Genomic DNA, 13,087 nt, shown 5'->3' on the forward strand with positions numbered 1-13,087 from the left:
ACGATGTATGGTATAACCTCCCTTTCATCTGGCCCAGCTTTCTCCTGTTCGAGCCTGGGCCTTGCTCACTGTCCATCCACTTGCCTCCTCATTGGTCTCTATCTGTCTCTCACTTTTCCCTCCTATCTAGTCTACATACCATTGACAGGTTGATCTTCCCAACAAAGAGTTCTGAACACATCACTCACCCTTTATTCAGAATCCCTTAGGTGCAGAATGCATTATGGTGGAAGCTGAGGATCCAGAGTTGAAGCAAGACATAATCCCTGATGCCAAAGAGCTTAATGTCTATTAGGGAAGGCTACACCAAATACATAAATGCCTAAAATACACATCAATGCCATCACTCTGTGCCAAGCTGATCAAGCACTGCATCTCAGAATTGAAGAGTTTTCAGAGGCCACCATTCTACTTATCAGCATGGTACAGTGGAACAAACACTTGGCTCTGAAGTTCAAAGACCTGGGTTCAAATCCTGTCTTAGATATTTACTACCTCTGCATCTTTGGTCAAGTATTTTGACCTCCCTGGGTTGAATGTTCTTCATTTATAAAATGAGGAGGTTGGGCAGTGTGATCTGAACCTGATTAAAATGTAAATCAATAAACACTAAACAAAAGAAACAAAAATACAATAGAACATAGATCATATTAATCTGGTTTAATGTGGTTTTCCACTTGTCACACAAATAAAGTCAGATCTAAATAATTGGAAAAATATCAGTTGCTCCTGGGAAGGCAGAACTAATGTAATAAAAATGATGATTCTACCTAAATTAATTTACCTATTCAGTACCATGCCAATCAGATTCCCTAAAATTATTTTATAGAGCTAGAAAAAATAATAAAATTCATCTGGAAGAAGAAAAGATCCAGAATATCAAGGGAATTAATGAAAAGAAATGCAAAGGTACAGCCTAGCTGTACCAGATCTAAAACTGTATTATAAAGCAGCAATCATCAAAACTGCTTGGTATTGGCTAAGAAATAGAGTGGCGGATCAGTGGAATAGATTAGGTACACAAGACATAGTAGTCAATGACTATAGTAATCTACTCTGTGTTAAACTTAAAGACTTTTGGGATAAGAACTCACTATTTGACAAAAACTGCTGGGAAAACTGGAAAACAGTATGGCAGAAACTAGGTGTAGATCAACATCTTACACCATATACCAAGAAAAGGTCAAGATGGCTATAAGATTTAGACATAAAAAGTGGAACTATAAGCAAATTGGGAGAGCAAGGAATAGTTTACCTGTCAGGTCTACGGAAAAGGGAAAAATTTATGACCAAATAAGAGATAAAGAACATTATAAAATACAAAATGGGCAATTTTGATTATATTAAATTAAAAAGATTTTGCACAAACAAAACCAATGGAACCAAGATTAGAAATGAAGCAGAAACCTGGGAAACAATTTTTACAGCCAGTGTCTCTGATAAAGGCCTCATTTCTAAAACATATAGAGAACTGAGTCAAATCTATAAGGATACAAGTCATTCCCCAATTAATAAATAGTCAAAGGATATCAATAGGCAGTTTTCAGATGAAGAAATTAAAGCTATCTATAGTCATATGAAAAAATGCTTTAAATCACTACTGATCAGAGAAATGCAAATTAAAACAACTCTGAGGTACCACTTCACACTTATCAGATTGGCCAATATGACTAAAAAGGAAAATGATAAATGTTGGAGAAGATGTGGGGAAAATTGGAACACTCAATGTGTTGTTGGTGACATTATGAACTGATCTAACCGTTCTGGAGAGCAATTTGTTACTATGCCCAAAGGGCTATAAAACTGTATATATACACTTTGACCCAGCAATACCACTACTAGGTCTGTAGCCCAAAGACATCATAAAAAAGGGAAAAGGACCAGCATGTACAAAAACATTTAAAGCAGTTCTTTTTGTATTGGCCAAGAATTGGAAATTGAGGGGATGCCCATCAATTGGGGAATGGCTGAACAAGTTGTAGTATATGAATATAATGGAACACTATTGTTCCATAAGAAATGGTGAGCAGACAGACTTCAGAAAAACCTGGAAAGACCTGAATGAACTGATGCCGAGTGAAGTGAACAGAACCAGGAGAACATTGTACATAGTAACAGCAACATTGTTCAATGAGTGACTTTGTTAAACTTTCTGAGCAATGCAATGATCTAAGACAATTCCAAAAGACTCATGATGGAAAATGTTGTCTATCTCCAGAGAAAAGAACTATGGAGTTTGAATACCAATTGAAGCATACTATTTTATCTTTTCTTGATGATTTTTTTGTTTTTTCTTTCTCATAGCTTTTCTCTTTTGTTCTGATTCTTCTTTCACATGACTAACGTGGAAATGTGTTTAATATGATTATACATGTATAGCCTAAAAAAAGAAATTCCTTGCAACTCTAAAAAAAAAACTGTGGTTTTCTAAGTCAATATGGTGTTCTCCTCTCAGTTTGATTTTTTTTTTAGTTTTTGATTAAAGGAGCCATCCCTTGATTAACTTCTTAAAGAGGCCTATTCATGAAAGGGCATTACCTCACTCAAAGTGAGAACCTGGAAAGATCTTAGCCTAAAAGGGCCAGGGTCTCCCAATGCATCCTGGGCCATCTCCAGTCATCCTGGTGAATATCAGGCCACTGGACCGAGATGGCTCTGGAGGAGAAAGTGAGGCTGGTGACCTTGCACAGCCCTCCCTCACTCAAATCAAAGTCATCTGCAAGTCATGTCATCATTTCCTGATGTCATGGTCCTCTTCAAAACCAGAGGACAAACACAACAAATGCGACACCACCACCCCCTCCCAAGGATCATTAGGTATGGTTTAGTGAACCCATTTCTATTTGAGTTTGATGTCATTGTTTGAGATCTATGATCCCAAAGAATCCCCTCTATACCATATCCAACCAGTGGTCATCCAGTTTTTGTTTGAAGACCTCCAATAAAAGGAAATACTACTCTTTACTCCCTATGTGATCTTAGGCAAATCACTTCTTTCTGAGTCTTGGTCTCCTCATGTCAAAAATGAAGGGCTTGCAATGTATAATCTCTGAAGTTCCTTCTAGCTCTAAATCCTCCAGCATTCTGGGAATTCATAAAAATAAACAGAAGAGATCCAGTTGAAGTGGTGTAGTAGATTCAAGCAAGGAGAAGTCACTTGTAGTTGGAGGAGAGATCAGAGAAGAAGACTCCTTAAAGTAGGGGTACTTACCCTTTCTTCTGGCCTGAAACACTTCGGCAGTCTGATAAAGGCAATGGACCCCTTCTGAGAATCATGTTTTTAAATAATGGAAGGAAATGCTCAATTTCAACTAGAAGTCAGTGAAAATAAAAGATGTCATTTTCCCCATCCAAATTCATGGACCCCCTGAAATCTGTTCAGGGACTCCTTTGGTGGGGAGTGGGGTTTGTGGACCCCAAATTAGGAAACTCTGCCTTAAAGAAAGAGAAGTATTTCAGCAGACAGAAAGGTGGGGGTTATATGGAGGAGACCATTTCAGAAGTATGGGGAACCGTGGCAAAAGTCTGGAGGAAGCAAAGGGAATGTAAGGTCCAAAGGGGAATATCAAGGTCCATGGCTTTCTGCCTAGCCTAGGCTTCTAGACACTGAAATCTGCCCCTTCCTATCTTTCCAGAATTATCTCACACTCCCCTCTCTCCTGTCCCTTGTACTCTGAGCTTCAGGAAAAAAAAAATGGATACTTTATTGTACTCTGAACAATGTCCCAAGCTTTCCCGCCATCTTGGCTCATATTTCCCGCATTTTCTTCTCTCTTTAATTCTTCGTTCTCCTAGGGCTCATTGCCTTCATGGAAGTCTCCCTGAACCCTCCTCTTGCCCCAGCCAAAGCTGGAAAAGATCTCTCTGTGATCTGAGCTCAGAGGAAACTCTAGTATATTTTATGTTCTTATATTTCAATTTTATTATAATCATTTGTATACATTTAGGGATGAGTTGTTTTGATTAGTGACTGAGTGCAGGCTTCTATAGCTCATGATATATAGCCAGGTCCCGACCAGACTATGATTTATATATCCCATCATGACCCTCCTCTGTCCATTTGCCCTGCCGAACCCCTCCCTGCCCCCAAACATAGCTGGGTGGTGCAGTGGATAGTGAGGGCCTGGAGTCAGGAAGACTTGAGTTCAAATCTGGCCACAGACACTTACTAGTGTGTGATCCTGGGCAAGTCATGTAACCCTGTTTGCCTCAGTTTCCTCATCTGTAAAATGAGCTGGAGAAGGAAATGGCAAACTACTTCAGTATCTTTTCCAAGAAAACTGCTGTTTGGGTCATGAAGAGTTGGTCGCAATAGTACAGCAACAACTCTTCCCCTATATATTTTTTACCTCTCGCTCTGGCCAAAGAAATTAAATCAAAGCTGCCGTTACTTCTAGTAAAGTTGTGTCAATTGACTGTCATAGATAGATAGATAGATAGATAGATAGATTTGATAGCTCACCATCCCTGTAACTCAAAAGTAAAATTCCTGCTCCTTTACATATGTGTGTGTTGTGTATATGTATAAATGTTTGTGTGTGTATGTGTATATATTCACACAGACACACACATATATATTTGTATGGATGGATATGTGTTGTCTTCTCCTATTAGAATGCAGGCTCCTTGAGGTCAGTGATTCACTTTTTGTAATCATATCCCTAGCTTTTAACATAACACCTTATTCATAATAGACATTTAATAGTCTATTAATTTTATTAATTAATTCATTTTATTTCATCACCACATATATTGAAAGCCTCCTTGGCTCAAAAAAGAAAAAAAACTAGTCCATGCCCTCAAGGTGCCTGCCTTCTACTGGGGGTATACAACATGTACCCAGATAAATAAATGTAAGAAAATTTGGGGAGGGACAGAACAGTGACAGCTGGGTGGCCCAGGACAGGTTTCTCATCAGAGATATCATATGGGCTGAGCCTTGAAGGAGACAAAGGGCTTGAAGATAGAGATGTGAGAAAGGAATGAATGCATTCCAGGCAGAGAAGTAGCAGATGGGATACCAAATCTGGGAAACAGCGAGGTGGCAGTTTGGCTGGAATATAGAGTATGGGAAGGGGAGGAACATGCAATAAGGTAGGCCAAATCCAAATTATGAGGGCTTTAAATGATGAGATGAAGGGTTTGTATTTTGTACATGAAGCCTTGTTTTTGAAAGAGGACTCTCTGGTCAGTTAGATGGCATAATGCATGGAATTCTGGATTTATAGTTAGCAAGACCTGAGTTTGAGTCCTGCCTTAGACATTTACTAGCCACATGACCCTGGGCAAATCACCTAACCTCCATCAACCTCAGTTTCCTCATCTAAAAAATGAGCTGGAGAAGGAAATGGCAAACTACTCTAGTATCTTTGCCAAGAAGACCCTAAATAGGGTCATGAAGAGTTGGACACAACTGAAAAATGACTGAACAGCAACTGAATCAGACATCCGATTGAAGATGCCCAATAGGCAATCACTGATATAGGACTCAGGACAGGGACTAGGTCTGGGTATATAGATCTACATAGAGATGATAGTTGACAAGGCAAACAGTTTGGCAAGAGAAAAGAAATATGTCTCTGGGGACTAGTTTCTATAGTCTTAAGGCTCCATCTGTAAAGTACTGTACAACATCTGGTGTTCAGACCTCACCCCAGTCAATCCTTCCAGTCTTATTTCCCAATTCTCTTCCTTCAAGCACTCTACAATCCAATGAAAGCAGGATATTCACCATGCCCCAAACATGCCCTAGGCCTTCCCACCTCTGTGTTTTCACTCATGCTGTTATCTCTGTCTGGAATATTCCCTCCTTGTACCTCTGCCTGCTGTCATCCTACCCGTGTTCAAAGCCCAATTCTAATGCCTTTAGGAAGCCTTCCCGAGTCTCCTAAATAGAGGCAATCATTACCTCATCTGATCTCATAGTGCTCAGTATTTTCTTATGTACTTATTTTCATCCTATGTATCAGCAAGTGACTTATTACCCACCTACCCCTGCTGTATCATAAGCTATTCAAGAACAAGACACTATTTTTGTATCTCCTTTAGTACCTAGCATGCTATAGTACTCATAAAAGTTACTTTACAATTTTTTTAAATAAATGAATGAAAAATGAGTCAAAGTTGCAGCTTTTTATAAAAGTCCAGCCACCAACAATGTACATTTTGACTAGTCTAAGATGACGAGGAAACTCTGCAAGGGGCAGAACTGAGCAGAGCCTGCATGCCGAGGTAGAACTGAAGCTGACCTACCTTTTGGGGTGTGTAGGGAAAAAATCTCTCTGATACTCTCTGCTACCTTTAGAATCTATGACATTCAAAATTTTACTCTGATCAATACAATGACTAACCACAATTAGAGAGTATTCATGATAAAACACATTAGCTACCTCCTGATAGAAAGCTAATGGACTCAGAATGCAGGGAAGTGAAGAAGAAGAGAAGAATCATTTAAATGCCTACTATGTGCTAGCTAGGCACTCTGCTAAGTGCTTTAGAAACATTACCTCATTTAATCCTGCAGACTGAAGCATATTTCCTTTTTCCTTTTCCTTTTCTTTCTTTCTTTTTGGATATAATATACAGGAATTTGTTTTGCTCGACTAAACATATTTGCAACAAGTTTTGGGTTCTTTTTAATATTCTCAATGGGTGGAGGAGAAGGAAGTTGGAAAGAATATTCAGAACTAAAAATAAGATTCAATTTAAAAAGTAAAAATGTTTAAAAGTTTTTTTTAATCTTCATGCAACTTTTCTCTAAGCCTAGGAGGAGAAGCAAGGCATCTGCTATTCTGGAGCTCATTTGAGCTCAGTTTTTGGAATCCGCCCCATTACCACCCGCAAGTACTCGATTTTCACAATTAAGCAAACTGCAAAATGTCCTGCACATCCCAGGTTGCCAGCCCCACCAGTCAAAGTTGCCCAGCTCACCAGTCTTTTCTTCATCATCTCTTTTCACAACAGTGAGCCTGCTAGCCCAAGCAGGCATTCAGTAGCAGGACTGAACAAAAGCTTACCATTTGTCTTCTTATTTTGTTTTTTCCTCCTCAGGAAACAGGAAATGAGCAGAGTCAAGAAGATTAACAGGATTATCCCACCTCCACAAATACTCAGGATGTGATAAATGTTCCAGACTTTCACTGTAAGAGAAAAAAAAAGGATGGTTCACTGGCAATAGCAGGACACAGGCAAAAGTTACCATTTAGTTATTCAGGTTGAATGCATGTTACCTCCTCCTCAAGTAGGTCAATGAGAAAAAGTTGTTTCAACTTCATCCAGGGCTGGCTGGATCACATACGAGGTGAATTAATATTTGAAAGCTTCTTGACAGAGTCAACACATGTCATGGAACCCTAAGAATCTCTCTCGGGCATTGTTCTTTCTTTCAGACTAATAACGTTCTTTATATTCCAAGCTGAAACTATTGGACACTCAACAAGTAGTGAGTATATTTGCAATGAGTTGTTTTCCAATGGGGATGAAGTGTGGCAGTGAACCATCCCCACTCTTCTACCTCTATATGATCCATTTGTGAGGCAGCCCGTTGGGGTCAGGAGGAAAAACAGGGCTGTGAATCAGATCAAAGCTATTGGGGAGGCACAGAGATTCAACTCATGACCTTGACCTTAGCAGTATCATTTTACAACCAATACAACTATCAGTCTAATAATGTATCATGAAATCCGACCCAATAGGGCATCAAAACAGAAATAGCTTCTTCAGCTGAATGTTTCCACGAAAATCAATAGGAGAAAGAAATTTGCTTACACTTTTGCAGGAAACATGATGGACTCCACGGGGAAAGTCAAAGGGATAGAAATCAAATTTCTTAAAGGATTTTCTTTAGGAAGAGAAATCTTCCTTCACATAGGAACTGCAGTGGCTTATTAATTGTGGCTTTGCTTTTTTATGCTCTTGTACTCACTTGCCTTTTGACAATAAGCTGTATTATGTCTTAGATTATCCAACAGGAAGAAAAAAACAAGACTAATCCTAAGCTTTGGTGGAAATTGAGGATCCTTTAAATGGAGCTGAGATGGGGGGCTAGGTTAGGTTAGTTTGAATCCAACATTAGCTGAAGGAAAATGGTTAGACCGGCTGGGCCCTCCAAGCCCTCTACCACATGCCTGTAGCAATCTATTTCATTTGAAGATTGTGGTTCTGGTTTTAAAGAATTCAGAGATGGTTCAGTCCATGACTGCTGCATCCTCATTAGGGACAGGAGCTCTATATTGACCCAGGTCCTCATGCTTTCCCAATCTGGACCTGGAGCTCAGGAGCAGAACTGGAAGCAGTTTAGGCAGAAGGGTGAAGAACAGAGGGAGGGCACTGCCTGCTGCCTGCTAATCATAGGATGAAAAATTTAAAGATAGAAGACACTTTAAGGACCATTTAGTCCAAACCCCTAATTTTACAGATGAAGAAACTGAGACTTGGAGAAGACAAACAACTTGTCCAACATCATACACACAGGTAGTAAGCAACAGGGTTGTGATTGAAATGGAGGCTGGGATTTGAACAAAAACTCACCACCTATAAACCTAGGATTATTTCCATTGTACCATGCTTCTGGTTTGGTATGATGGCCAGGGACTACCAAGCTTAACTTATAGTACAGAGGACAGGAGGGTAATTAAAATAAACCCAGATACAGTTAAATAATGAAACTAAAAGAAAAGAAAATAAATGTTTTAAGAATCAACTGGCCCAAGATAACCCTAGAGAAGCATTGTGGCATAGGATAAAGAGGAAGCCTTTGGGTTAAGAAGACCTACATGTCCTGTCTCTGGCACACAATGGCTGTGTGACTATGGACAAGTCATTTATCCTTCAAGACTTAACTGAAATCTCACCTTCTATCAGTTACGTTTCTTGGGTCCCTCCAGTTGCTAAGGAAAACTTTTCCCTCTGAGTTTACTTTCATCTACTCTGTATAAATAGGGTACATACCTAGTTGTTTACATGTTATTTCAATATTAGAATGTACCCTCCTTGAGGTCAGGTGCTGTTTTTTGCCTGTCTTTGTGTAGACACGTGGCGAAAATAAGATGCTCAATCCATCAAGCATAGGCTTTAGGCAAAAAGTGGGGAAAGTCCTTCAAACTGTAGTGACATTACATAAGAATAATGTTTGGATAAACCAAAGAATTTTGACCACTATAAGTCTATAGATTAACAGTTACTTTTTGTGGTGGCAAAGAATTGAAAATTAAGGGGATGCCCACCAATTGGGGAATGGCTGAACAAGTTGCGGTATATGAATGTAATGGAATACTATTGTTCCATAAGAAATGATGAACAGACAGACTTCAGAAAAGCCTGGAAAGACATATAGGAACTGATGCTGAGTGAGGGGAGCAGAACCAGGAGATCACTGTACACAGTAATAGCAACATTGTATGATGACCAACTTTGTTTGATTTAGCTCTTCTAAGCAATGCCATGACCTAAGACAATTCCAAAAGACTCATGATGGAAAATGCTATCCACTTACAGACTAAGAACTATGGAGTTTGAATGCACATTGAAGCATACTATTTTCTCGTTTTTTGTTTTTTCTTTCTATGGTTTTTACCTTTTACCAATTACCTGATTTTTCTTTAACAACATAACTAATGTGGAAATGTTTAATGTGATCATATGTATATAGCCTATATCAGATTGCATGCTGTCTTGGGGAGGGGAGACAGGAGGGTGGGGAGGGAGAATTTAGAACTCAAAATCTTATAAAAGCAGTGTTGAAAACTAAAAATGAATAAATATTTTTTTTAAAAAATCAATTAACCAGCTAGAGAACCAGAATCATTCCAGTAAAGCAAGTATGGCTTTCTAGCATACCTTTGAGAAGGCATCACCTAGAGGCAGGAGGGAAGGAAGGAAGGAGAGGCTTCAGTTTTGGCCTTGGCCACTTTTCTTTGTATTAGCAGGACCTTGAAAGCTTTGTAGGGTCTGGGAAATGTTGGACCTGTTTCCATTGGTGTCCTTAATGAATCCCCAAATCAGCCAAGGACAGATAAACCCAGATTCATTGCATAAGGGGAGCCAAATGAATGCTTCATGAATGGAAGGAGAGAATTTCAAACAACCAGGAAGGAAGGAAGGAAGAAAAAGAAATAAATAAATAAAGAAGGAAAGAAAGGAAGGAAGGAAGGAAGGAAGGAAGGAAGGAAGGAAGGAAGGAAGGAAGGAAGGAGAGGAGAGGGAAGGGGGGGGAAGGAGGGAAGGGAGGAAGGAAGAAAGAGATCAGAGAGGTATCATGGCATAGTAGATGGAACCCTGGTCTCAGATGTGGTTCAGTGGAGAGAGTGCTAAACTATAAAGTCAGAGGACATGGGTTCTAATCCCACCTCTCATGCCTAGTATTTGTGTCACATTGGCCAACTCACTAAAACCTCTCTGTGACTCAGTTTCCTCATCTGCAAAATGCAGGGGCTGGACTAGATAACCTCATAGGTCCATTCCAGCTCTACATCTGCTATTCTAGAATCAAGTCTCCATTCTTTCCCATATGTACACACATATTTTTTTCTCTTGACTGCTTTTCACGGTCTATGTGTCTCCTCTAAACGTATGTGCTTAATTTGCATTCTGGTACATGATTTTGTACTTGCTGACTTGATGCTATGTAAATGATCTCTTATTTCATGTGCTAATACATTGCCTTCCCAATTAGAGACAGAGACAGCGTGGTGTAATTAAAAGAACATAGAAATGGAAGTTGAGTCCTGGCTGTGTTGCCCACCTAGCCATGTTATCTTGAGCAAATGGTCCAAGCATCCCAGGGCCCCAATTTCCTTACTTGTGAGGGGGCTTGAGGAGATAACCTCCACGGCCCCTTCCAACTCTAACATTCTATCCCATAAGCCACATGAAGGCAGGGACTATTTCTTTTATGTTCCTTCCCCAGGTGCCTAAGACAGAGCTCCACCCAGGCTCATCCTTAAGGAGCTGCTGGGGCCCAGGACAAATAAAAAAAAGGCACTATAACTCAGCCCCAAACCTCAGGTTCCTCAAATGCATCCAACGTTTAAGATGAACCTGAACGGCAGCCTCTGGAGGGAAACCATATACTGAAGTTTTGAGTGAGGGAGAACTCACTCCAGTCCCAAGCCTTCCAGGGTAGATAATCTTTATGAATTAAAGACCCTTCTCCCCAAATTTACCCTCAGGGAGCCAATTATAGGATCATAAATGGAGATCTGGAGGAGGCCTCAGGGGCCATATAATCTCACCTTCTTATTCTACACATAAAAAAAATTGAGGCCCAGAGAAGTCTAATAGTTTGCCAAAGGCTACACAGGAAGTAAGCATAAGAGATAGTATTTGAACCCATGTGCTCTGACTCCAAAGCTTTGTGTTCCTGTCACGGCTGTAATCCTTTGGGTCTTGAGCCTTCTTCCCTGAGTTAGGCTGGTCTATATCTCACATACATATACTCCATTGCTGAGCCTGGACTCTTAGCCTTTTCCAGCATGTAGGAAGAGGCCAGAGTCCTGCTAATACATTAGCTTTTAAGAACCCAGAGTGGCTTCTGTGCCAGGATGAAGTGTCAAAATAAGAGTTGAGTGAAGCTGAAAGAAAGCCACAGAGCTGAGTAGAGGTAACTTACAGCCACCTTAGTGATATAGGGGGAAGGGAAAATTAGAGGTTGATGATGTGATCCTTTTATTGACCCTCATTGAAGTCGAAGGAATTTCACCTGGGCTGCCTCTCTGCCCTCTTGTTGGCAGCCAAGAGAGTAATCTAAAATCCAGACCAAGGCAAGCATGCTACCCTCTGGACCCTTGATTGAGTTTAATGATAAGGAAACTGAAGCCTCATGAGAAGAAGTGGATTGGAGAGGTAGGTTGACATATTGGACCTGAAGTCCAGAAGACCTGTGCTCAAATACCACTTCTAACACTTATTAGCTTGGAAGACCATAGGCAAATCAGCTAACACTGCTCATTCTCAGTTTCTTTGTCTGAAAAATGGGGATAACGATAACTATAATACCTTCCTCCCTCCCAGAATTGTTGAGAGGCTCAAATGAGAATATATTAAGTACCTTATAAATTTTAAAGCATCATATACATACACACATATAAATCAGTTGTCATACTATTATTATTCAAGGTCACAGCACTAAGTTAGGAAGTAAAACTCGAATTACCATTTATGCCTTCCCTTCTTGCCCAGTCTTCTGTCCACTATAGCATATAACCTCTCTAAAAGTACTTCGGGTTGAGACAAAAGACTTTTTCTGACTCATCTTGCAAAAATGTCCAATTCTTTGCAATACAGGCTTGGCTGGGAAGCCATGTCAGGCTGACCTCCTCTTATCATATCTCCTCAGCAACTCTGAAAGGAGGAGCACAGCTCCACTGTCAGCCAACGATCTCCCCCAAATTCCCTCACACACTTTCATCATTTATTTTTGGAGCCTGACTCTTGTCTTCTTTTGCTTGGAGAGAAGAAAGGATGGTCTGCCAAGCTCTTTTCATCCTCTCCTCTCTAGAGTCCATTAGCCCCAGTGTTCACACAATAATAGGCTCTCAAAGCTGAAAGAGACCTCGAAGGCCATCTGGTCCAACCCAGATCTGAATAAGAATCTACCCTTCAACACCTTCAATTCCTTTGTGGAGGTGAGGTCCACTGGTGTGAAACATGAAGTATCAGATCAGATTTTTTCAATCAGTTTTTCTAAATTAGTTTTCTCTCCTCCCATTTTCCCCCCTTTTTTCTTTGAAAAGAAGTGGAAAAAAAGATGTTTTTCCCCCTGCATCTCTCCTCCTTCCTCTTGGGGGCAGTTTCCTTCAGCACACCCAACAAGCAGACATCTCCACTTTGTTTGAAGACCTCCAATAAAGAAAGACTCTATCAACCAATCGATCAACTCGTACTGATCGACAGATCCTTCATCATCATCATCATCATCTTTGCTAGCATTTATATAGCCCTTTAAAGTTTCCAAAGCACTTTACAAATATTATCTCATTTTATCCTCTCAGCAGCCCTGAGAAGTAGGTGCTATGATTGTTCCCCAGAAAAGGAAACTGAGGCAAACAGAAACTAAAGGACTTGTGTAGGGTTCACATAGCTAATAAAT

General features: G+C 40.1%; 1 protein-coding gene across 1 annotated transcript in view; it reads right to left on the reverse strand.

Moving 5' to 3' along the window:
• CD2 (CD2 molecule) overlaps positions 1 to 13,087 on the reverse strand; it is a 40,579-nt gene that overhangs the window by 12,437 nt on the left and 15,055 nt on the right. The window contains exon 4 of the mRNA XM_036768708.1: positions 7,017 to 7,139. Within this exon, the coding sequence (XP_036624603.1) occupies positions 7,017 to 7,139 (123 nt within the window). The remainder of the gene's footprint in view (positions 1 to 7,016; positions 7,140 to 13,087) is intronic.

Source organism: Trichosurus vulpecula, chromosome 7 (genome assembly GCF_011100635.1).
Source record: "Trichosurus vulpecula isolate mTriVul1 chromosome 7, mTriVul1.pri, whole genome shotgun sequence".
NCBI classification, from domain to species: Eukaryota; Metazoa; Chordata; class Mammalia; order Diprotodontia; family Phalangeridae; genus Trichosurus; species Trichosurus vulpecula.